At 35.8% G+C, this 24,537-nt stretch overlaps 1 protein-coding gene across 1 annotated transcript in view; it reads right to left on the bottom strand.

The window, feature by feature from the left end:
- The window catches only part of PAWR (pro-apoptotic WT1 regulator), a 98,612-nt gene that overhangs the window by 20,096 nt on the left and 53,979 nt on the right, over nucleotides 1-24,537 (bottom strand). The window contains exons 2-3 of the mRNA XM_081130712.1: nucleotides 9,037-9,168; nucleotides 1,550-1,584 (exon numbers count right to left, since the gene is read on the bottom strand). Coding sequence (XP_080986838.1) covers nucleotides 1,550-1,584; nucleotides 9,037-9,168 — 167 coding nt within the window. The remainder of the gene's footprint in view (nucleotides 1-1,549; nucleotides 1,585-9,036; nucleotides 9,169-24,537) is intronic.

The raw sequence follows: 24,537 nt of genomic DNA, 5'->3' as shown, positions 1-24,537 counted from the left end.
AATAAGAGCTCCTCTTAGTGTTTTATTTTAGATGGAATATAATAATCAAAACTTTTAACCAAATATTTTAAACTTTAACATACAAGTAGAGGAAAACAATGGTCTTATATAAATCTAGGGATATGGTCAAGTGCAAGTTTATGGGTTCTGGAGTCAGGTTGCCTAGTTCAAATCTAGATTCAGAGGCTAACTAGCTTTGTAACCCCAGTGAAATTATTCTACCTCTTTAACCCCTCATCTATGAAATGAAAGTAAATGAGAACTGAATGAAATCTCTCTGTAAAGCACTTTGGGCATTATAAGCACTTGATTTATAATTATTCTATAATTATTAGCACATGTATGATCACATCTTCTAAAACCTTTATGGCTTCAACAGGGAAGAACAAAGCTAATATCCCAGGCATCTCCATCAAACAACTTCTCATACTACACATGTGCACAGACACTCATATTTTCTGGTAAAAGCATTACTCATTGTGTAGAGGTGGTGCCATGGGATTGCTTTACTATGGTCTGAATGTTTGTGACCCCCTGAAAATTCATGTCCAAATCCTACTGCCCAATGTGATGGTATTAGGAGGTGGGATCTTGGGGATGTGCTTAGGTCACAAAGGTGGAGTCCTCATGAATGGAATCAGTGTTCTTATAAAAGACCCTACAAGAGCTCCCTAGCCCTTTCCACCATGTGAGGATAGAGCAATAGGTTGTCAGTCAGCAACCCAGAAGAGGGCCCTGACCTGAAGCTGACCAAAATTGCACATTTCTAATCTCTGACTTCCAGCCTACAGAACCATGAGAAATAAATTTCAGTTGCCTAAAAGCTACCCAGTCTGTGGTACTTTGTTATAGCAGCCTGAACAAAACTAAGGAAGGACCCAACTATGCACCCCCAAAATTCTTATGCTGAGGTCCTAACCCCCAATGAAATGGTCTGTGTGAAAGGGGAACCTTTGGGAGGTAATTAGGTTTAGGTGAGGTCATGAGGGTGGGGCCCTCACAATGGGATTAGTGTCTTTATTAAGAAGGACCTGAGGGAATCCACCCTCTCTCTCTCCACCATTTGAGGACACAGCAAGAAGGCAGCCATCTGAAAGTCATGAACAACCCTCATCAGAATCCAACCCTGCTGGCACCCTGATCTTGGACTTTACAGCCCTCCAGAACTGTAAGACAATAAATTTCTGTTTAAGCAATCCTGTCTATGGTTTTTTGTTATGGCAGCCCAAGCTGAGTAATACAGGTGGTATTTTCAATGTTTAAATACATAAGGAAAAATGATTCTAAGTTTTTATTTTGCTAAGTTCATCAGGTCCATACAAATTCACAGTGTACACAGTTTCAAAGACTGCAAGGTATGCCAGAATATGTCATGGTTAGACAGACAGTACACTCCTGCCTACAGTGTAATTTCGTTTTAACAGCACAATATAAAGGTTTCTTAGTTTTCAAAAAGCTGCTCGACAGTTCTAGTTAGTTAAGCCATGGTGAGACAGACATTACATTCACGTCTACAATATGTTGTAAGTCATACCTTAAAGATTCTTACCTTTTGTATCTGCCTGAAACTGTTCTAGATGGCTCCTATAAAGTGAAAATAATGACATATCAGTATGGGTGTGTTCGCAAGCACACAATTCCAGATTACATGTAAAAGCAGATAGAAAATATCTAATTTTGAAAGAAAATCATTTGGAATAATTGCCATTACTTTTAAAAATTCGAACTGTTGGTCACACAAAACAAGACTCTACATCTGATATTTCAGATAAAACCACTTTTTTAAAATTGTATTTTTAAAAGAATTTTAAAAGCTAAGAAAATAAAGGAAGAATCATTCCTCAAACATCACTTTTAAATATATTTGAAAGTCAATGAGCATTAAAATATGCAAATATTACAATCCCTTCCAGTCTATTTTATGCCCTCAATTCTTTAATAAACCTACAATTCACCACACACATATTTAATAACCACAGCCTATTTTTAAAAACAGCTAAACATAAAAAGTGAGAATGCATTTTTGATGCTGAGTTTAAAGTGCCAAAACAAAAATTGCTGTAAGTTAACATTAACCATTGGGGTGGGAAATTACTATCTTGCAACTAACCAGACAGTTATTTCTCTGTTCAGTCTTTTAATAGCCCAGGCTCTCCCTATATTTTTACAGTATCATTTTAATAAAACTGGTCAAAATTAAACGGTGACCCAGAGGTTGCTGATTCAATTCCTGGTAAGGGCACATGCCTGGGTTGCGGGCTCAATCCCCAGTAGGGGGTATGCAGAAGGCAGCCGATCAATGTTCCTCTTTCACATCCATGTTTCTCTCTCCCTCTCCCTTCTTCTCTAAAATCAATAAAAACATATTTTAAAAAATGTAAATGGTGAATCTTTTTAAACACTGATAACTCTTTTTTCTAGTTAATCATTTAAAGTCTCTAAGAGAGGCCTACAATAAAAGAATTTCAGAAATGATTGAAGTCAGAGAGTAATTTCCCTTTATAAGATGACCACATTCCAGACTAAAACAGCAAATGCTGACTGCATGGTGCAATAAAAAACATACCAATGTGGGGAATCAGTATAGCAAACCATATGGTTAAGAGTAAGATTTAGATCTAAGGGTCAGTACTATGGGTAGGTTATTTAACTTCTATCAGTCTCAGTTTCTTCATTTTCAAAAAGGAATAATAACATTTATTTTATTGGATTATTGTGGAAATTAAATGGCATAAGTGAGTAAAACAATTAACACAATTCCTTTGTAATTAACCTGAAGTAACCAAGTGACAGGACACTAGAAGTACCCACATGTGTGGGCCTGACTTAACATGCCTACCTCTGAGAAAGCCATGCTTTGACAGTCAGTTCAAAGACATGTTTTAACCCTCCCTGGGTATCAGCTGTTCTTTACTTGCTAGCCTAAGTAAACTTGAGAGCAGCAATTTTCAACCTGTGTGCTCCAAGAATTTGTTTTTAACATATGCTTTTATTGATTTCAGAGACAGAGGAAGGGAGAGGGAGAGAGAGATAGAAACATCAATGATGAGAGAAAGTCGTCCATCAGCTGCCTCCTGCACGCCCCCTACTGGGAATTGAGCCCTCAACCTGGGTATGTGCCCTGTCCCGGAATTGAACTGTGACCTCCTGGTTCGTACATAGGTCAACGCTCAACCACTGAGCCACTCCAGCCAGGCTGCTGCAAGAATTTTTAAAACATGCAATACCTGACAATTTAGTCAGGGGCACTGACCTCTTTTCCCTTGGATTGTCAAATAAAAAAATGACAATAGCCAACACAATAGCCATCTTGTGTGAAAATTATACCTATTTTTTGGTGTGCCGCAAAATCTCAGTAATTAGTTTGTGTGTGCCATGAGATGGAAAAAGGTTGAAAATCGTTACTTTAGAGTTTTCCTATCTGCCTGTCATTAATGTGACAGCCCCTAAAGATAAGGCAGATTCATCTTGGTACTTTGTACACCAAATATGTAAAACGGATCTATTTACAAAAATATGAAATCTCTAGTGAATACTAACAAAGAATATACTTTATGAAATTTAGTTTTTAAATTATTTTTGAAACCATAATAACTACATTAAAATGTTTAATCACTGGTTATTCAGATAAAGAAGAAATATTAAGCTTATGTATATCTACTCAAAATACATTTTATTGAATGCTGATGCTAATGATTTCATATGAAACTTAGTCCCCTAAAGTCTCACAAACAGCAGTTCAAATAACATTTTATAAAAGCTTCCTTTTATAAAAATTCCTGAATCTTATTCTATAGGAACTAAAACTAAGGCATATACCTTAAATGATACCTTTCTAAATATGCATTAGAAAAAATGCTAATAATGCCCTAAATTTCAAAACATGACAGCAACTTAATTACCCAGACTACCTCTTACTGAAATGGAGTAAGCAGAACTGATGAAAATAGCCCTTACTGGATTTGCTGATTTGTGCATTACTGATGTATAGATTGAAATGGTATAAACAACCTGGCAATAAATAATATTCCTGAGGCTTAAAATAAGTATTTCCCTAATGTGGTAAAACTTTGGTTTTAGAGCAGAATTTATCAAATACAGAAATGTGAATGGAGAGCATTTTCAGCAACATTAAACTATAGTGGCATTATACTATTGTGTTTTGGCCCAACTGTAAATGAAAGTATGAGACAAGTTTCCAGGTAAATAGAGTAACAGAAAGTTAAATAATACCAGTTTCCTGCATTACTTACAGCTTTTTTAAAAAAACTGGTCACACAAAACATCTCAATTAAGTTTTGGGGTCAATAAATATGTTTTTATTGACTTCAGAGAGAGGAAGGGAGAGGGAGAGTAGACAGAAACATCGAGAGAGGCATCAATCAGCTACCTCCTGCACACCCCCTACTGGGGACTGAGCCCAAAGCCCGGGCATGTGCCCTTGCCGGGAATCAAACCGTGACCTTCTGATTCATAGGTAGATGCTCAACCATTTAGCCACACAAGCCGGGGTCATTAAGTTTTGTACAGTATTTTCTATAGAGCTAGAAGTTAGAATGCTAACACACTTAATCAAATCACTCCATGCTCATGCCCAAGATGATGTGTAAACCATTTGAATTTAAGCTTATTTCTATATAACTAATACTTAAATAGTTAAAATTCCAACAAAGGCAGACAACACTTAAGTTTATTCTTATTGGTAGATTTGAATATGGTCTTTTATTAGATTATCCACTTTGCAACTGTTACTTCACAGTGATTCTAGTAATCAATACATTTCTTAACAATGAAATGCTCGCTAAATTGGATAGAATATATCAGTATTGGGACTAGTAGAGATTGAAAGGGTAGTTAGTAGTTTGCTTATTATGCATTTTCAAGATCGATAATTACAGATGGAGTTTAAAGTAATCTCTATACCCTCTCCAAAAAGAAAAAATTAGGCATATCTTGAATAAGAAATGTTACATAGAAAAAAACAAAACCAATGCCTGTAGTGCAGCAAAAGAGTCCCTTATAATTTTAAGGAGGAAAATACTTGAAGTTCCTATACATTAAAACAAAATTCTATACATATAAACTATCTCAGATTTTTTTTAACAAGAAGCATCTATATTTCTATGGACACAAAAAAATTTCCAAGCAAAGGGTAACAACTTAATAATTACTGGTAAAGTTAATTCAATTCTACATATGGGGAGGGAAAGGAGAAATACCAGCATCACTGAAACTCCTTGTAAAAAATACAACTGCTAAGAACGATACTGGTCTTAAAATTCTGCTTCAAAGACTATGTAATTAGACCTTCAACTAACTCTAAAGTATGTTATATAACTGATTTAAAATATACTTCTCCTGGAATAATCTTCCTTGCAAGGGGATGGTTTATATTACTAAAGGGAAAGGGGAAAGACCTATGCAGAGCTTAGAAAATGTTGGCAAAGTACAAACTGTTTTGTGTAAATTTAAACAAAACATTCTGCTAAATTCAAGCTGAGAATAGTCAACAAGGAAATCCCATAAACACTGTGTTTACAGGTGCAGTGGCTGATCAGAACTAGTCAGGTATAAACAAATATAAAAGCACATGTGACATGCCCTAGCCGGTGTGCCTCAGTGGTCAGTATTGGCCTGAGCACAGAAGGGTTGTGGATTCGATTCCTGGTCAAGGGCACGTACCTGGGTTGCAGGTTCAATCCTCAACCCAGGTGCCTTGGTGCATGCAACAGCAACCAATCAATGTCTCTCTCTCACACTGATGTTTCTCGATGTCTCTCTCCCCATCTCCCCCGGCCCCTTCTCTCCTTCCCTTCTACTCTCTCTAAAAATCAATGAAAAAAATATTCTCAGGTAAGGATTTAAAAAAAAAAAAGCACATGTAACAAAATAATACTTAAGTTATTAAACTAATTAGCAACAAAGCCATAGCCCTCAGTAAAATTATGGCATAATATACTAACTGGCCCTCAAGACTAACTTAAAATACCTATGCTAGTATACTTAATGTAGCAAGACAGACTGCTGAAGACAAAAACAGAATATCTGTAATGTATATAACTGATAAAGTAACTAAGAAAATGAAAAGACAAGAACTTTATCAAATTAACAAAGATTAAAAAAGTAAAAACTCATAATTTCCCTTCCTTTCCTGAACCATTCAATCCTGAAGCCATTAGGTAGGGCAGAGGAAGGTGGGTAGAAAACATAGTGATCCAAACTTGGGTACTGAAATACTGAAACACTATGTGAAGAGCTGCTTGGCATAGAGTATCAGAGCCCAAGCAAACAGAGGAGTGACCATACAGCAGGGGGATCTGTCTGGCCTAAGAAATTGGTTGTAAAAAATAAGGAAGGGGTCTACAAAGCAGGAAAGGGAAGGCAGGTTATCAGTCCTGAGGCAAGGTCAGAAAGGGAGTCATATGAAGGGACATCAAGAACCCCAAGCAGAGCCCTGGCAGGGTGGCTCAGTTGGTTGGAGCATCATCTCACTCACTGAATGGTCATGGGTTTGATTCCCGGTCAGAGCATATACCTAGGTTACAGGTTCGATCCTCCGTCAGGGTATGTGCGGGGGCAACCGACTGATGTTTCACTCTCACATCAATATTTGTTTCTAACTCTGTCTCCCTTACTCTCTAAAATCAATAAAAAGCATGTCCTCAGGTGAGGATTTAAAAAAAAAAAAAAAAAAAGAACCCCAAGCAGAGTGTGATGGTCATCCATTTAGGAGGGTGGCCCAGAATAGCATTTTAGAGCCCCAGAAGGGTATGTCCTCAATACCCTCAAAGAGGTAGCCTGGTGTGGCAAACCCACATCCCCTGCACGTCAAAGAACATGTCTGCAGAGGCATGAGCAGGGTTGATGTGCCAGAGCCCAACCAGGATGAAGAGTGTGTCCAGAGAGTGGTATCCTGGCCTATAAGTGTCAAAACCCAATCAGGTTGACAAGGAATCCCTGTGGGAGAGGAATCCAGCATGAGGTCTCAAGAGTCTGAACAGGAACAAAGAAAAAGACCGTGGCGAAGAGCAGCCTGTCACAGGACAGAAGAAGCTAAGCAGTATATAAAAGGGAATCCCCAGAGGGCGGTGACCTGATGTGAGGAGTCACAAATCAAGCAGGGTAAGGAAAGCATCCCAGAGCCTCACATGGGATGCCTAAGCCTGAAGACAGTGAGGAAAGTATTCACAGCGAGAGCCAGCATGGGATGTCAAAACCCACTTGTGGTGAGGAAGGCATAAGTGTAAGGAAGGGGTGGCAATGGGAGGTAGATTACATACAGGGGAATTGAACAAATAAGAAAACAAATTTAGAATAATGGGAAATAGGTTTCTCAATGTCACAAAAGGGAGTTACAAATACTAGAATAAACCTTATGGTATTAGACATGAATTGGAGATATCGGTAAAAACTAGTTTCAATATCTATATAGATAGATGGCTATAGCTAGGTATGAATGTAGACAGGAAGTCAGGCAGATATATATATATACACGTATGTATGTACACATAGACGTACATATATTTTATTGGTCTGCATATAGAGAAGAACTAGGAATAGTGACATCTTTTTTTTTTTTTAATGTTTTATTGACTTGAGAGAGAGGAAAGGAGTGGGGAGAGAGAGATAGCAGCACCATTGATGACAGAGAGTCATTGATCAGCTGCCTCCTGCACGCCCCTGACTGGGGATCGAGCCCACAACCAGGGCATGTTCCTTGACCAGGAATCAAACCATGATCTCCTGGGTCGCAGGTTGATGCTCAACCTCTGGGCCATGCAGGCTGGGCAGAATAGTGACAACTTAATAACACAAGATGTACATGTTACCTACAGCCCAGATCTTGGCTTCAAAACATCATTTTCCAGGAAAAGGAATCAAGCCTCCTTAGAGAAATGGCTGCTTCCAAGGCTGAAGGTAAGAGAGCTAAAGATGAGCCTGTAACATCTTATTATAACAGAAAACAAAGAAATATTCCATGAGTGATTCCATGAGTGGATTTATACTGAGGCATCCCAATACCATGAACTCCCAATTTTCTGTGCCACAAGAATTAAAAATAACAGCTAATTTAAAACTGAGTTAAATTTTATTTTAAGAAGTATTTTATAATTACAGAGAAATACAGATGTTTCTAACAATTCACAATTTTGTCTTTTATTATTATGTTTAAACATTTGACTTTGTAGAAACTTGTTCAACTCTTTATTTGCTATGCAATTCTAAAACAAATATCAGTCCGGCTGGCGTGGCTCAGCAGCTGAGTATCGACCTATGACCCAGGAGATCAAGGTTCGATTTCTGGTCAGGGCACATGACCAGGTTTCAGGCTCAGTCCCCAGTAGGGGGCTTGCAGGAGGCAGCCGATCAGTGACAATCTCTCATCGTTGATGTTTCTATCTATCTCTCTCTCCCTCTCCCTGAAATCAATAAAGACGTATTTAAAAAACAAACAAACAAAAAAAACAAATATCAAACTAGAAGAGAACTGTACACTCACTTAAATTTACTAATTCTTACTTTTTTAAGAGCAAAGAGGTAATTATTATCCTTGGTTGTTTTTACAATTGATACTGTTTATACCTGCTTATTAGTAAGTCAGTCAGCAAAATATTCATTGACCAGGAAATAAAGACCAAACACTGCTTAAGTCAAAAGTATTTGGATGTAAGGAAAATCAGTAGTTAAATCCACTGAAAATATTTCAATGAAGCTGATGCAACCAAAATGAAACTAGAACAATTATTAACAATAGCTTATAAATTATCTTTAAAATAGCTAGTGACGCCTGGTGGGAGTGGCTCAGTTGGTTGAGCCTGGTCCAGTGTACAGAAAGGTTATCGGTTCAATTCCAGTCAGGGCATATACCTGCATTTCTGGTTGGATCCCCAGTTGGGTGTGTGTGGGAGGCAACTGAGTGATGTTTCTCCCGTATCTATGTTTCTTTCTCTCTCTCCCTTCCTCTCTCTAAGCATTCCTTAGGTGAGGATTAAAAAAAAAAAAGCTAGTGATGTCCTAGTATTTTTAAATACTCACTTGTAGCAAATAGGAACTGCCTGGATCTAATAAACTGACAGCTTCATTCTGCATTGTGTTCTGTTGTGTAACTGCATCTTCTCTTTTTCGCTCTTTCTGTCCTGCTTCATCATCTTCATATTCATCTAAGCACTGAAAAAAAGAATAGTTTCCATTTTATTCCATATAATATTAATAGAACATTTTTAAAGTATGTGAAGATACATTTGATAGTATTAAAGAAATATTTGTGCATTCAGAAACTAATTTACACAATACAGGTGTTCCTTTCAGCAATATATACATTTAATTCCTATAAATTAAATTACCTGCTTAACACCCAAACCTCCACATTCATACTCCTGTCAACATCTAATCTCAAGGTTGCTTAAAAGTAAGGTTCACTCATTCTGTATCATTCATTCAACAAGTAAACAAACTGTGTCTATCTTAAACAAAGCACTTTTCAGAAGGTAACAAAAGATACACCACAGACATGGAATGTACAGTCTACAGGGAAGATAAGACATATATATAAAACAATGATAAAGGCCACTTTCTAGCTTATTAGTGCCTGTGAGTAGATACAAAAAGAGTTTTTTCAGTTGGGGAGTAAGTCTTCTACAAAGACTCTATAGAAGAGTTTATAATTTAAAGGATGGGTATGATTTAGAACTGCAGATATAGAAAAAAGAGAATTTCACATGGCGGAAAGAGCACATGGAAAAATTTACAGGAAAGGGAGTTGCTAAAAAACTGAATCAACACCAGCATTATCTACTCCAAGACTTTTTTACATGAAAAAAAACACACACCCATAATCAGAAACAAAACTCTATTACACCCATTGTAACTGAACACACTCCTAACCAATACACTGCCCTAAAGGGTTCTGTGAAAGACAAAAAAATAAATAATGTCCCTGCAGGCACTCTGCAAACACTAAGACACTGACCAAAGCACAATATGGCAGGAAAGAAAATAGAACTTATAAATTCTCCAAAGAGAAAAAAAAGACTGAGGCCACTGTGCAAACCAAGAAGGATCACTGGAGTGTCTGGAATGGGAGGAACCTAGTACACAAGCAGCACATTCAAAGACACAAGGTCCAAGATGGGGGATATGGAAGCTGAGACAGTCTTAAATTAGGTTGATGTGGGGAGAAAGCTGGGGAAAGAAAGGAAAGGGTGAATTAAAGAAACAAGCAGGCTGAGGTTCCAGAGAATGTTCAGGGTCCTCTCCTGTAATGAAACTAAACTGTGTGTACTGGTATCATCTGTCCTACTCATGTACCCGTCAGAAATGGGGTTGGATAACTAGTGCAAGAAAAATGATCATACTGTGGCTACTGCAATTGCTATGAGTAATAAACTGTCCTTGTCTGTGACCCAAGAGATTTGTGTCTTCTGTCAGGATCCATAAAACTATAGTAGGCTGACATGGTAGCCTGCAAGCAGGGTAAGATCTCTGACCCTTCACAGTTCTTGACAAAGGTGAAGATTAGAAAGGCCCATGTTCTGATCGCAAAGAAATATAAGTAATAAAAATAGCTTGAGAAGACTGTACTTTTCACTACATAACATGAAAAAATGTTATAGTGCTACAATTCCCTGGAATATAAGTAAAACATGCTCAAACTGATTTTGAGAAAAGAATCTGTATACAGCAATTCACAGTACAGATTAACAGAGACAAGTACCAAAAGTGGAGACACTAGTCAAACAAACAGTAGGTAATTTGATCCTATGAAAAGTGATATTTCCTAGGTGGAAAATAGAATCAATAAAAGAAATTTAGTAAAGGCTATCAACAGTTTAAGAAATTTGTCCTGATTAGAAAAAGAAACTCTATTAGGACTTTTTAAAAAAATTTCTAAAACCAATAGAGTATAATGTTTAATGGTAAAATATCAACAAAATTTAAAAGCAAAATTAGAGTTAAGACATTAATGTCCACTATCAACACAGTTGTTGGCATCACTCTGGAAGGACTACCTGATAAAACTAGGTAAGAAAAAAAAGAGATTTCAGCATTAGAAAGAAGGCAAATCTTCATCACTTTAGATGATACGATCCTGTCAGAAATATAACCTAAAAATATTTTAGAATTATTAGAGTTACTTAAGATGGTTTTTCAATAAGTAAGCAAAAATAACTTCCCAAAGTAACATCAATAGCCATTTAGATTATAAAATTTTAAAAGTAACGATAAAAATAAACTAAAACACTATGAAAAAACTATAAAACTTTACTGAGGAATATAAATTAAAACCTATTCTTAAACTGAGAAAAACAATATTGTCGAGGTGTCTATAGTCTATAAATCAACTTATAAACTGAATAAAAATGTCAATCAAAATCTTAAGAGAATTTATTTGGAAAGTAGGGTGGATCATCTAGATGCACAAATACTAAGATATCCAGAAAAGTTACTTAAAAAAAAAAGTTTATGACAGAACACTCACTCTGGTTAACTAACATTAAAATGTATAAAACCACAATAATGAAAACTGTATGACAGAGGCCCTAAAACAGAAAAGAAACTGAGTAAAGAAATTCTTCAGCATATAGTACTGAGATGAGAATCAACCATTTAGTGTATGGTGGGGGCTGGGAAGCAAGAGTACAAGACCTGGACAGAATAAAGAGTGGTCTCATCTCTAGTCTTCTACTCTATGAAAGCAATCATCCTTTCTCCAGTACCTAGATTGCAAAAATCCCTGAATGTAGGATTGAACATCAGTAGCATGAAGCTAGAATTCTTAAATCATAGAATAGTATAGATAAAAAGTAAAAGTTGAGGAAGGTACCCATGAACTCCGTGAGCACTGGGATGTTGTTTATCTTTGTTTTCATTTCTGAAACACAGCCCTTCACCACTAACCTTCCCTCCTCTCATGCCCTCAATAAATGTAGACTCTCTTATCAGCAGCACATTAAAAGAAAGGGAAAAACTCTTCAGTAAATGTTTGATAAATGAATGAGTGAGTTACCAAGATGAGACAAATCAGGGAGATGGACTGTGGCACCCCAGGTTAACATTTTGAATGTTCTTTTCCATGGCAACACCATTATCCACTGACCTGGGAACCTATTCATCATACCATACTATCTCTGTGGAGAGTGTGCATGTTACATCCCAGGCAGCTTTTAGAATAGGGATTACTTGATGAATCACAACTTCCCTCTGAAGTTCTTCTAGCAATCTGTACAGTTCTTTTAGCAACAAGCATCCTAAAATTCTTTAAGCTATCTTAAATAACTGGGATAAATATAACTAGATGAACAATTTGATAGAAATGGTGAGAAATAAGAAAAGAATGAAAGCAAAAAAGAACTGAGTTAATAGACAAAGGTGAGCAAAGATATTTTCAACTTCGGTTTCTTGCAAAGATTAATAATTCTCTAAGCACACAGCTGGCTGGTATCCTTATGGGAGAAACACAATTTTTAAATAAGTACTAGGAAAAGAGAACCAAGAAAAAAACTAAGTATTTTTTAAAGTTTTTATGAATTATAAGCTTTTTATATCTAAGGGGAACAAATGAAAACAGACATTGATTTTATATATCAATAATGTGGGACTGAATTCCCAATCTCTCTTCCCAGCTCTCATTTCTAAATAAATGTAAACAGGTAAAAGTTATTCTCTCCTTTTACATGGATGAGAGAAAGCTGTATGAGAACTAGGTTAACAAGTATTTGAAATTGAAATAAAGTCAGATTATAAGAAATAACAACTTTTAAACAGAGATGTTATAACAAGCATCACTGAATTTCATCGAGCTCTGCTTCTGCCAAAATTGAGCTTTACAGGACTAATGTGTTAACTTAAAAACCCCTTTAAAAGGTATGATTTTCATTGCCACTAATTAATGTTGAAAAAATGAGAAGCTATAACATGTTCTAAAAAAATTATTCATATCATTGCTATAGATCTGACAAAGTAACCAAAGAAAATTAGGATATCTTTAAAGCCCTATTAGTTAGGACTCAAAAAACTAATTCATAGGAATAGGATGAAAAATTTAGAAATAGATTCAAATACACAGACAAACTGAGTTTATGATAAAAGCAGAAACTCACATCAGGGGGAAAAGATGAACTTTTTTATATGTGGTTTGGGGAATAACTGGATAGCAGTATTAAAAAATGACATTGGATTTATTCCACACACCACATACCAGGGTAAATTTCAGTGCATCGTTAAAAATAAGCAAAAATTTGAAGATACTCCACCAAAGAAAACACAGGGATGGCAAAATAACACAAGAGAAGAGGCTCAATATCATTAGTCATTAGGGAAATGCAAATTAAAACCATAATGGGCTATCACGACACACAAACTGGAATAGCAAGTGATAGTGAGGATTTGAAACAACTGAGTATCTCCTATATTGCTGGTGACTACTAAAAATGGTATAGCCATGTGAGAAACCAGTTTGGCAGTTTCATATAAATAAATATAAATATAAATATAAATATAAATATAAATATAAATATAAATAAAAATAATATAAATAATATAAATAATATAAATATAGATACACTTATCATATGACCCAGAAATTCTAGTACTAGTTATTACCAAGAGAAATGGAAACATATTCACTGAAAACTTGTACCCAAAAAATCAGCTTTTTTTGTAATAGCCAAAACCAGAAACAGTCCAAATGTCCATCAGCTGGTGAACAGATTAACAAATACTAGTTCAGCCATGTAGTAGAATACTACTCAGAAACAAAATGAATGAGTCTCAAAGGTATTATGCTACAAGAAAAACAGAAAGTGAAGGCTATATACTGTATGAGCCCACTTATATACTAAAGAAAGTGAAACCTTAGTGACAGAAAGCATTTCAGTGGTTTTCAGGAGCTGGATGTGTAGGGGGCTGACTGGAAAGGGGCAGGAGTGATGGAAATGTTCTACATCCTGATTCCCATGGGGATTTGCCAAGTTGTGTACATTTGCCAGAATTCATCAGATTGCACTCTTAAAACAGTGTATTATTATATGTAAATGATGCCATAATAAATATGAAAAAGAAATACAGTGGAGATACTGAACAAATGAAATGTTAAAAAAAAAACTAACAAAGAAAAAAAGACTGAACCTAAATCTGATTAACCTCTAGATGCAAGTACTAATTAAAGAACTAGAGGGGATAGAAGACATATTAGACAACACCATGGAGCTGCAATCATGAAAATCCAGATTGTGGGAAACTCTAAGCAGGAATCAAAAAACTATAAAAGACCAAGGTGCAAATAATTTAGGCTTCTGGAGCTACATAAGGAAGGTATTTTGTTGTTTTTTAAAATAACCCTTTAAAAATATAAGAAACACTTTTTAGTTCTGTTTCATACAGAACCACGCTTCTGCTATAAAAGACAAAAATGGCCAGTTTCCACAACCAATAAATCTGAAACTCAGAGGGTAAGGATGACAATACCAACATATTGACCTCATTGTGTCCTTAGTAAAGAAACTATTTTAGAACTATTTTTTAAATTATCATTTAAGAGACAGTTTAAACAATGAATATATGATGAAATTAAGCCTTAGGAGTTTCATGAGATAAAGAAATTATTTTTAACTTTTTTAGGTATGACAGTGATATTGCTCTTTTGTTAAAAAAAAAAGATTCCTTATCTTTTAGAGACATGTACTGAAATATTTAAAAATGAAATAGTATGTCATCTGAGATTTGCTTTAAAATAACACAAGACATAGACTGGGCAGTGTATGCTGCCACAGATAAAACTGGCCAGGAGTTGTCAATCATTGAAGCTAAAGGATGGGTCCACGGGGACTTCATCACACCCTTCTCCTTTGGTATATGACTGAAATTCCCATAATAAAGTTTCAAAATAACAATAAAATTTAACTGTGCATTGATTAAATAACTAGAACTAGATAAATATTTTATTCGAAATAGCCTAACACTTCTGACTCTAGGGAACAAAGTGGTGGAATATTATTTGAAACTTTTCAAAGAAATGGGAAATGTTTGCAACTTGATATAGAGTGAAAAAAACTTATGTATGAATGATAGAAAATACACATTTAACTATCTCTAGATTGATTTTTCTTTTTTTCTTCATAATTGTCTATAAAGTATATGTCAGATTAGAAAATTACAAGCTAAAAACTCAGATTTTGGAATGAATGAAACCTAGATTCGAATCCCAGCTCTATCACTTAAGACTGTAATAGCATCTACTATTAACTGAGTATTTTCTAGGAGTGTAGGGCACTGTTAAGCACTAACATCCTAACATCTAGTACTTCATATAATTCTCATAAAAACCCTGGCTGGTGTTGCTCAGTGGTTAGAGTGTCAGCCCGAGCACTGAAGGGTCGCTGGTTCAATTCCCCGTCAAGGGCATGTACCTAGGTTGCAGGTTAATCCCCACCTAGGTCGGGGTGCACACTGAAGGCAACCAATCGATGTGTCTGTCTCACACTGATATATCTCTCTCTTGCCCCCCTCCCATCCACTCTCTCTAAAAAAAAAAAAAAAAAAATGTCTTCAGGTAAGGATTAACAACAATAAAAAACTAAAGCAGTATACACTACATAGAAAGAGATGTGAGGATTAGAAATAAGTAACAGGCTTAAGGATATATAGTTGTTGAGGGGTGCAGTCTAACAACAAACCCTAAGTTCAAATTTCCAACTGCCAGGCATAACCTATTTGTCAGTCATGAAATCCATTTAGTGCACTGAATTTTTTTTTCCAACCAGAAGTTTACATTCAATACACCGTTCCGCATCAGTTTGAGATGTACAGCAAATTGCCCAGAAAACCATGCACTCTACAGAGCGGTCCCCCCACTGCTCCAAGCACCCACCTTGGCCCCATACTCCATTACCTCAACATTACTGACTATATTCTTCATGTTGCAATCTCCATCTCTGAGGCTATTCTGCAACTACCACTTTGTACCGCTTAATCCCTTCACCTTTTTCATTCAGCCCCTCAACCCCCTCCCCCCTCCCCTGACAGCTGTCTGTTCTCTGTATCTATGAGTCTGTTTCTATTTTGTTCACTTTGTATATCAGATTCCACATATAACTGAAATTAAATGGTATTTGTCTCTCTCTGACTGGCTTATTTCACTTAGCATAATATCCTCTAGTTCCATCCATGTTGTTGCAAAAAGTAAGAGTTCCTTCTTTTTTACAGCCAAGTAGTATTCCACTGTGTAAATGTACCACATAGCTTTTTTTATCCACAGTACTAATGGGCACCTGGGTGACTTCTAAATCTTGGCTATTGTAAATAACAACGCAATGAACATAGGGGTGCATATATTCTTTTGCACTGGTATTTCAGGTTTCTTTGAATATACTCCCAAAAGTGGAATTGCTGGGTCATAAGGTAGTTCCATTTTTAATTTTTTGAGGAACCTTTATATGCTTTCCACAGTGGCTGCACCAATCTGCATTCCCACAAACAGTGCACCAGGGCTCCCTTTTCCCCACATCCTCACAACATTTGCTCATTGATTTACTGACAATAGCCATTCTGATAGGTGTGAGGCGGTATCTCACTGTGGTTTTGATTTGCATCTCTCTGATGATTAGTGATTTTGAGCAACTTTTCATATGTCTATTGGCCATCTATATGTCTTCCTTGGAGAAGTGCCTATTCAGGTATTCTGCCCACTTTTTAATTAGGTTGTTTGTTTTTCTGTTGTTAACTTGTCTGAGTCTTCTATAGTGCAGTGAATTTTTATAAAGAAAAAGAAACAAAACAAAATAACGGTGAGCACTTCTTTGCGAAACTTTTGTTTCATATTACCTGTCAGTGCACTGAGTCACTTTGTAAAACACAGAATTGCTGGGAGTTGCAGAAGAGGAGTGTCCATGAGTTGATGATTATGTAGGTGGATGACAGTTACGTAAGGGTTCATCTGCACTGTAGTTCTGTGTATGTTAACACTTTTACTTTTTTTATTTTAAGAACAACTTTCTAAAAGGATTCTATAAGGCCTCACTTTCATGTTTTCCATCACTGACAGCAGACCAAGCTTTACCAGGTCTCATCCATCACTGTACAGATTCTCATTTCCATATTGGTCTGTACATTTCCTAATCTGATCAAATCCTGCATGCCTCCTCTCCCTTCCAAATCATTCCACTGTGCCTTCTGGAATTCCTGCTGATTAACATTTTTGCTCTCCTCAGCTGCAAAATGAAATCTAGCTGGCTCTTTGAAAAAGCTCTTTCCCCTTTTGCCCTCCTCAACAAGAAGCTATTTTTTAATTTCTCCCATACATTAGAGCCTGGTGATAGGGTTAGTGTCTTCTCTGACTACCTTTACTGAGCAAGTTTCTCCTTTGGCCACAATGCTCTAGCCCAATGATTCTCATTCAGTTAACACCACTCTCTAAGAGGCATGGAATTTTGTGGAGGCATTTTCAGTCATATACTGATTACTAAGGTATACTACTGGTTTATGGGTCCGAAGCATGAAATGGATATCGTGCAATATAAAAAATTAGTCCTGCTAAGAAAGAACTGACCTACATTCCATTCAAATATAGTGTTACTGAATACTCACGCAGATGAAAAAAACTATAATTATCTGAGCCTAAACACATTTTACCTCTAAAAAACAGAAGGGTGGGGTGGTTGCAGAGTTCTTAAATATACAGATTTTACAACTATCCTGTAAATCCAGGGAATATAATATTTTGGTTGTTAGTAATTGTATAAAAAAAAAAAAGTTGCTCAGAGGATGTCACTAATAGCAAAACTATTCATGGCATTTGAGTGCACTTTTATCAGTCCAGAAAAAAAAAGTTTGAAAGCCACTGTACTATGTTTTCATAGCTCTAAGACCTTGCTTGAGGCAATAGACTGCACATCCCAATAGCAGGATTACCATAGCATATCATCCTTTTATTATAAAACACGACTTCTATAGTACATATTCAATAAATGTTTACTGAACTAAATACTGAGGCATGTAATGGAGAGACCAGACTGGACCAGACTACAAAGGGCACTGAGGCTAAAGAAGAGTTGGGACTTGAAGTCCTATACGCAACAGCCAATCATTTAATTTCTTGAACAAATGAGAGTTATACTGCTCTTGAAAGGCTAGGCTTACAGTGATATGTATGTAAAATATACAAATAAACTTGACCTGGAAATTATAAGGTAGTAGTTTCCTACTACTAAATTTTCTGCTACTATAGCTCAAAGGTTTTGAATATATGAAAAATTTAACAAGTTTATAGACTGAAATAACTAAAAAGAATCTACTTAATGATTGCTTTTCCCTATCAATTTTATAAAGAAGAACTCCACAAAACTCAGTTCAGTAAAAGCAATCAACGTGCCATTTGCCTACTTTCAACACAATTTGTATTATATAAGTACATTAATACATGCCTATATTAATAAGAATTCTTGGACAGTAGGGGTATACCTAATAAAAATACACAATCATTACAACTATTTTTATCTAAAATAATGTATACTGAACTAAGCAAGAAAATACAATTAAAAATATTTCAATTCAGCACATTAATAATTGTTAAATTTTAATAAAATAAATGTGTAAGCCAAGTTTCACTACTTTTGACATTTTGACAGAATAAATTGTGTGGTATACTATCTAGTTTTTAGAATAGTTCAGCTAGATATTATCTCACATCCCTTCTCCTTTTTTCATATTTTTTTAAAACTATATTTCTATTGATTTCAGAGAGAGGAAGGGAGGGAGAGAGATAAAAACATCGATGATGAGAGTCACTGATCGGCTGCCTCCTGCATGCCCCCTACTGGGGATCGAGCCCACAACCCAGGCATATGCCCTGACCAGGAATCAAACAGCGATCTCCTGGATCATACATAGGTTGATGCTCAACAGTTGAGCCACACTGGCTGGGCTCTTTTTTTCATATTTGTTCTCCTTCATAAGTGATGAGTACTAAAAATGAATGAAACCATTCATCTCCAAACAATATTGATAATAGTTCATAAAATCCCTTAAAAAGTGCTAGTTCCTTTAATTTTCAGAATCCTCCCCAAATTTAAATATCATTCTATTTTATCCAAATGCCTCAGTTTATGTAACATATACACATCTGATCTTAGTATAAAGAAACCACACAAATTCCTCAGGTGTTTCAGTTTTTACCCTTTTGCAAATTATAAATACTTCTCTATAAAGCTCTAACACAGGGAATGGCCCAACATTTTCTTCATGTGAAGCAAAAGGAACAGAATTACAAAACAACTAAAATGAAATGAAAATTTCAAACATCCAAGTAAGTTTAATTGTATCTACATACAATAAATCATATAAATATGGCTCTAAGAGCACTGCCCTTTGCATTTAAAAGAAAATCAAGTAAGCAATCTTAGCAAAGCTTTTAGGGAAAAGAAAAATATATATATAGTTCCAGGGGGGTAGGGAGTCTGTTTTGGGGATCATACAATTCCAAACCGTGAATGTGGATAAGTGGTTATGCTTTCCAAAATGAAAGGTATTAAGGAGAGTTAAGCTAGATTCCACTCGTTTTTCTTCAGCGAGACCATGTCAATCCTATCAGTACTGCCGCTGCTTTACTGCCTCCCTTTCTGGGAAATGCCCTTTTTTCACCCTCCATTAGTCCTTTATCTAGCATATAGCACTCTGTCATCACTCAAACTCTGTCTAGATCTTCCTCACCTTCCCTCCCCGCTCCTAAGCCAAGAGCTTTATTTTGAAATGGTTAAACAAAAAAATTTTCCATCATACAAAAAGAAACCTGAAATAAGATCAAATTAATGAGCATCTCTATATGTAAAGAACTAAGTAAAATATACAAACCACCCCTCTCCTCTCATTAGGTAGCTCAAAAGAGCCTGTCTATATTACATTGATTTAAAAATGTTACACACACACACACTCGGCCCTAAGCTAGAAAGTTTAGAAACTAAGTAGAGTAAAACAAAATGCATCAATATCCAAGGCTAATTATAAAACACACCCTAATTAACTTTATAAAATACAACCTTACAAAAAGGAAATAAAAACAGAAATTCATTTTTCCACAATTTTAAAGCACCTTCCCCACCATTAAAATTCTACACTGATACCATCAGATATGATTCAACCATGGTCAGATCCAACCATATTACCTTGTGTAGGGATCCCATCAGATCCCAGGACTAAGCCTGTCAAATTCTCTAAAAGAGCAATATCCAAGCACTCTCACTTTCAGCTATATCATCAAATACAATCAAAAAATAATTATTATTAATGTACATTACAAAAGAACTTTTAAGATAGAGAAAAAAAGAAGAAATAAATATTTTTTTGTTGTTGTTAAATTTTTTTTTTAATATATCTATTGATTTCAGAGAGAGGAAAGGAGAGGGAGAGAGAGAGATAGAAACATCAATGATGAGAGAGTCATTGATCGGCCAGCCTGCAACCCGGGCATGTGCCCCGACCAGGAACCGAACCCCAATCGCCTAGGATCCTAGGTCGACGCTCAACCGCTGAGCCACGCCAGGCAGGGCAAGAAATACCTTTAAACAACTGTTATCACTTTGGTACAAAAACCTTTTGCTAGAACCTTTTTTTTTTTTTAATTAGGAGAATGAGGCATCCTGTTTTGGGTTCAACTTGTATCATCTCTTTGTTTTCAATAAAAATTTTAGTAGCTCCATAGTATGATATCAGATATGAACACTTCACAGTTCATTTAATCATATCTGTGTGGGAGATATACATAAAAGCTACATAGTCTTTCATATAAATTTTTGTCTCCATCTCTATAATATTTTTGTTAATTCTCACTTGATATTTTTTCCATCGCTTTTTAGAGAGAGTGGAAGGGAGGAAGAGAGGGGGACAAAGAGGGGGGGAGGAAGGGAGGGAAACATTGGTGTAAGAGAGAGACATTAATCGGTTGCCTCCCACACGCACTCTGACCAGGGCCAGGATGGAACCTGTAACCTAGGTACATGCCCTTGTCCAGGAATTGACCCAAGACCCTTCCGTGTGAGAGCCTTGCTCTAACCACTGAGAAACACTGCCCAGGGCTCCACTGCTTTTTTTTAATGCTCTTGAAACATGCTGTCAAATTTCCCCCTAAAAAGGTTGCTCCACCCTTATTATTGTTTAGCTCTTTAAATTTTTTATTTATTGATGAAAGAGAAGCAGACAGACATCGATCTGTTGTTCCACTTATTTATGCATTCATTGGTTGATTCTAGTATGTGTCCTGACCTAGGAAGAATGCACAACCTTGACGTATCCGGACAACGCTTTAACCAACTGAGCTACCAGGCGAGGGCTTATAGCTATCTTTAAATATAGTAGGTAAATATGGTTTCACTGAATCCTAGTATCAGCGTGAACTTGTGTTAACTTTTTATTGGCTTTAGGTATTTATTTATCTTCATGTTCTTCACTGATGTCCTCTCTCAATTTTTATATTGGTTTATTCATTTCCTTAGTATTTTGAAAAGATCTTTATATAATAAGATGATGGTAACTTTTGTTATCATAAAATGTCAATTTTTTTTCTAGGTCATCTTTTTAAATCTGTTTGAAGTTTTCCTTTCAAGATTTTCTCCTTGTGGTTCTATATTAAGAAAATGTGTTTTCCACTTTAAGATCTAATAAACACATTGACTAATTTTTACTATCTCATTTTTAACTTTTTAACTCATTTAGTATTTAATTTGTTGTGTAGTGAGGTTAAAATCTAATGATTTTTTTAATATAATAAGCCACATGTTCTAGCAATATGCATGGAAAAATTCAGAACTGCAACACTGGCACTGGGCTGTATGAGTAACAGCTCCTGGAGGAGGTCAGCACCCCTCTCTAGGTTTCATATCCAGGGGTTCTGAGAAACCCATCTCCTCACCACCAATTCAAAATGCTATCTTTATTGTATATTTTTATATATGTTCTTAAGCTTTCTGTTCGATTCATCTAACTATATTAATAGCCAAATCATATTACTTTTATCATTATAAATTAATAGTGTATCTAGTAATATCTACAGTTCCTTTCATTACTATTCACCTTTAAAGCTCTCTTGGCCATTCCCAGTCAATGTATTCTCCTGGTAAAATAATTACTTCAAAAAATTAAAATTAATGTATAAATTATTTGGAGAAAACTACTGGCATTATTTGTGTGACCTTGCAAAATGGTAACAATAGCAGTATCCACATAATAGTTGTTGTTACATAGGTTAGCAATGAGTTAGAACTAAGGAAATGAAAGTTGGCATGGACTGTGGACAGACAGCAAACAGGTGGAATCTGACTGGACTGGGGAGAGCCAATAAAAAGGCAGTAAGGTAGCAAGCAGTTACAAGATGACTCCTAGTTTTCTAGCTCATGATGTAACCCACATACACAGACAATTTAAAAGGGGGAAATGGCCCGGCTGGGCATGGCTTAGCAATTGAGCGTCGTAGGCCTAGGATCTAGGAGATTACGGGTTGCGGGCTCGATCCCCAGCAGAGGGCGAGCAGGAGGCAGCCGATCAATGACTATCTCATCATTGATGTTTCTATCTCTCTCTCTCCCTCTTCCTTCCTCTCTCTGAAATCAATAAAGATATATTTTAATAAATAAATAAATAAATAGGAAATGATGAGGAATTTGGTGTTAAGCATTTGAAATATTTGTGAGATATACAATAGGAAAGGAAGGACCAAGGTACAGATCGAAGGCCAAATGCCTTTTCCTAACACTGTAGTGAGGCTCTGAAGATGGATCTAAATGCAAATAAGTTAGATAATAGGGTGGGACAAAAGTAGGTTTACAGTTGTTCATGTGGAAAATAAAACAGTATTTAATAAATAATAATACAAGAATAAACTCTGTTTTGAGTGCTCACTGTAAACCTACTTTGTCCCACCCTATACAGGCAAACAGAAGTTAAGAGAGTTCTAAGGGTTCTGTAGTTTCTCTCAGAAATAACTGTGCTCTTCCGCTGACAATCATGGGAGAAACTTAAGATGAGGCCATGGGTGTGAGGCAGATTAAAAGTTTAAAATATATGTTGTAGGAAATATGCAAGTGAATGAAATGTAAAGGATCTCCAGAAAAGTGCTAAGGGTCTTGCTAACAATGAAGACCCTAAGGCTTCAAAATGATGCCAATTTGTAATATCAACTGTTACTAATTGCCGTGAGTTCAATTCTACTATGAAAATGAACTCATTAATATTTCCAGCAAGATGTCTAAGTGTTTTTGGAACGAGTGTAGAGGAAGGTCTTCCCATATCCCTTAGTTGTTTTAAAGAGGTAACTCACAAGCAAGTCTTGACCAGCAGGATATTCACTGAGCAATTGTACTTGAACATAATAACTTTGTTAATACTATTATTTTCCATCTAGATTTTTTTAAGTTACTAAACTTAATAACAAAAACTCCAGAATCATACTAGTTTTAGATTAAAATTCTTTCCACAGTTTTATATTATATACTTTATTATGTGCAACCCAGGTTTCAACTAATTAGACGTGTTCTTATGCTTAGCAATTGGGAGTAGCAGGCCTAAGTATTTATAACAAAAATTCCTCAACGTGAGTCACACAAATAATACTAGGGAAGCAAACTAAGCATTAGTATAATAGAAGGGGCTATCTTCAGAAAGAACTATCAAAACAGACAAATAAATAAAATATATTCTATCTTCAATGTATCAATGATGGCATAGTGCTGAGGTTAGAAAATAAACATCACACCCTTCAGCTCAACACTTCACAACTATATAAATTGTCAATGAAAACAACCCCAAATATTTATATTTGATTGCTTTTTTTGAGCAATTATCAGATTTAAACAATCCAGTATTTACAGCCTTTCTTTAGCTACACCTAATGATACAATCTAATCCCATTATACTTATTCTTCAATTTCCTAGATGTTTGGGCAATATATTTAACCACTCTATTTAGTTTTTCTCACCTGTAAAATGGGGATAACAATAATGGTTATGCCCCATAAAGTTAAATTAAATGTATACAAAATGCTAAGAAGAGTGATGCACAAAGCACTTAGTAAATGGTATATTAACATTATTATAACTCCCATTAAAGAATATTCAAACATACATATAAACATGCTAATAATAATAGCTAACTTTTTTTTTAAATATTTTTTAATTGATTTTTAGAGAGGGGAATGGGAGGGAGAAAGAGAAACATCAATGTGAGAGTGAGACATCAACTGGCTGCCTCCTGCATGCCCCCTACTGGAAGATTGAGCCTGCAACCTGTGCCCTAAGCAGGAATGGAACTGGCAACCTTTCCATGCATGGGACAACACCCACTCAACTGAGCCACATTGGCCAGGGCAATAATAGATAACTTTTACTAGACACTATGTACTAGGCATTATTCTAATATTTTATTTGGATTATTTCATTTAATCTTCACACATAGGTACTACTATAGATTATTTTGTCAATGCTGTTTCAACTGGAATCACCTTCTCCTTACTTCTCTATGCTAATCCAAACACAAGTATCCAATTCTTTCACATA

This window comes from Miniopterus schreibersii, assembly GCF_964146895.1.
Source record: "Miniopterus schreibersii genome assembly, chromosome: 2".
In the NCBI taxonomy this organism is placed as follows: Eukaryota; Metazoa; Chordata; class Mammalia; order Chiroptera; family Miniopteridae; genus Miniopterus; species Miniopterus schreibersii.
The sequence above is the reverse complement of the archived record's forward strand: the minus strand, read 5'-3'. Positions and strand labels throughout refer to the sequence as shown.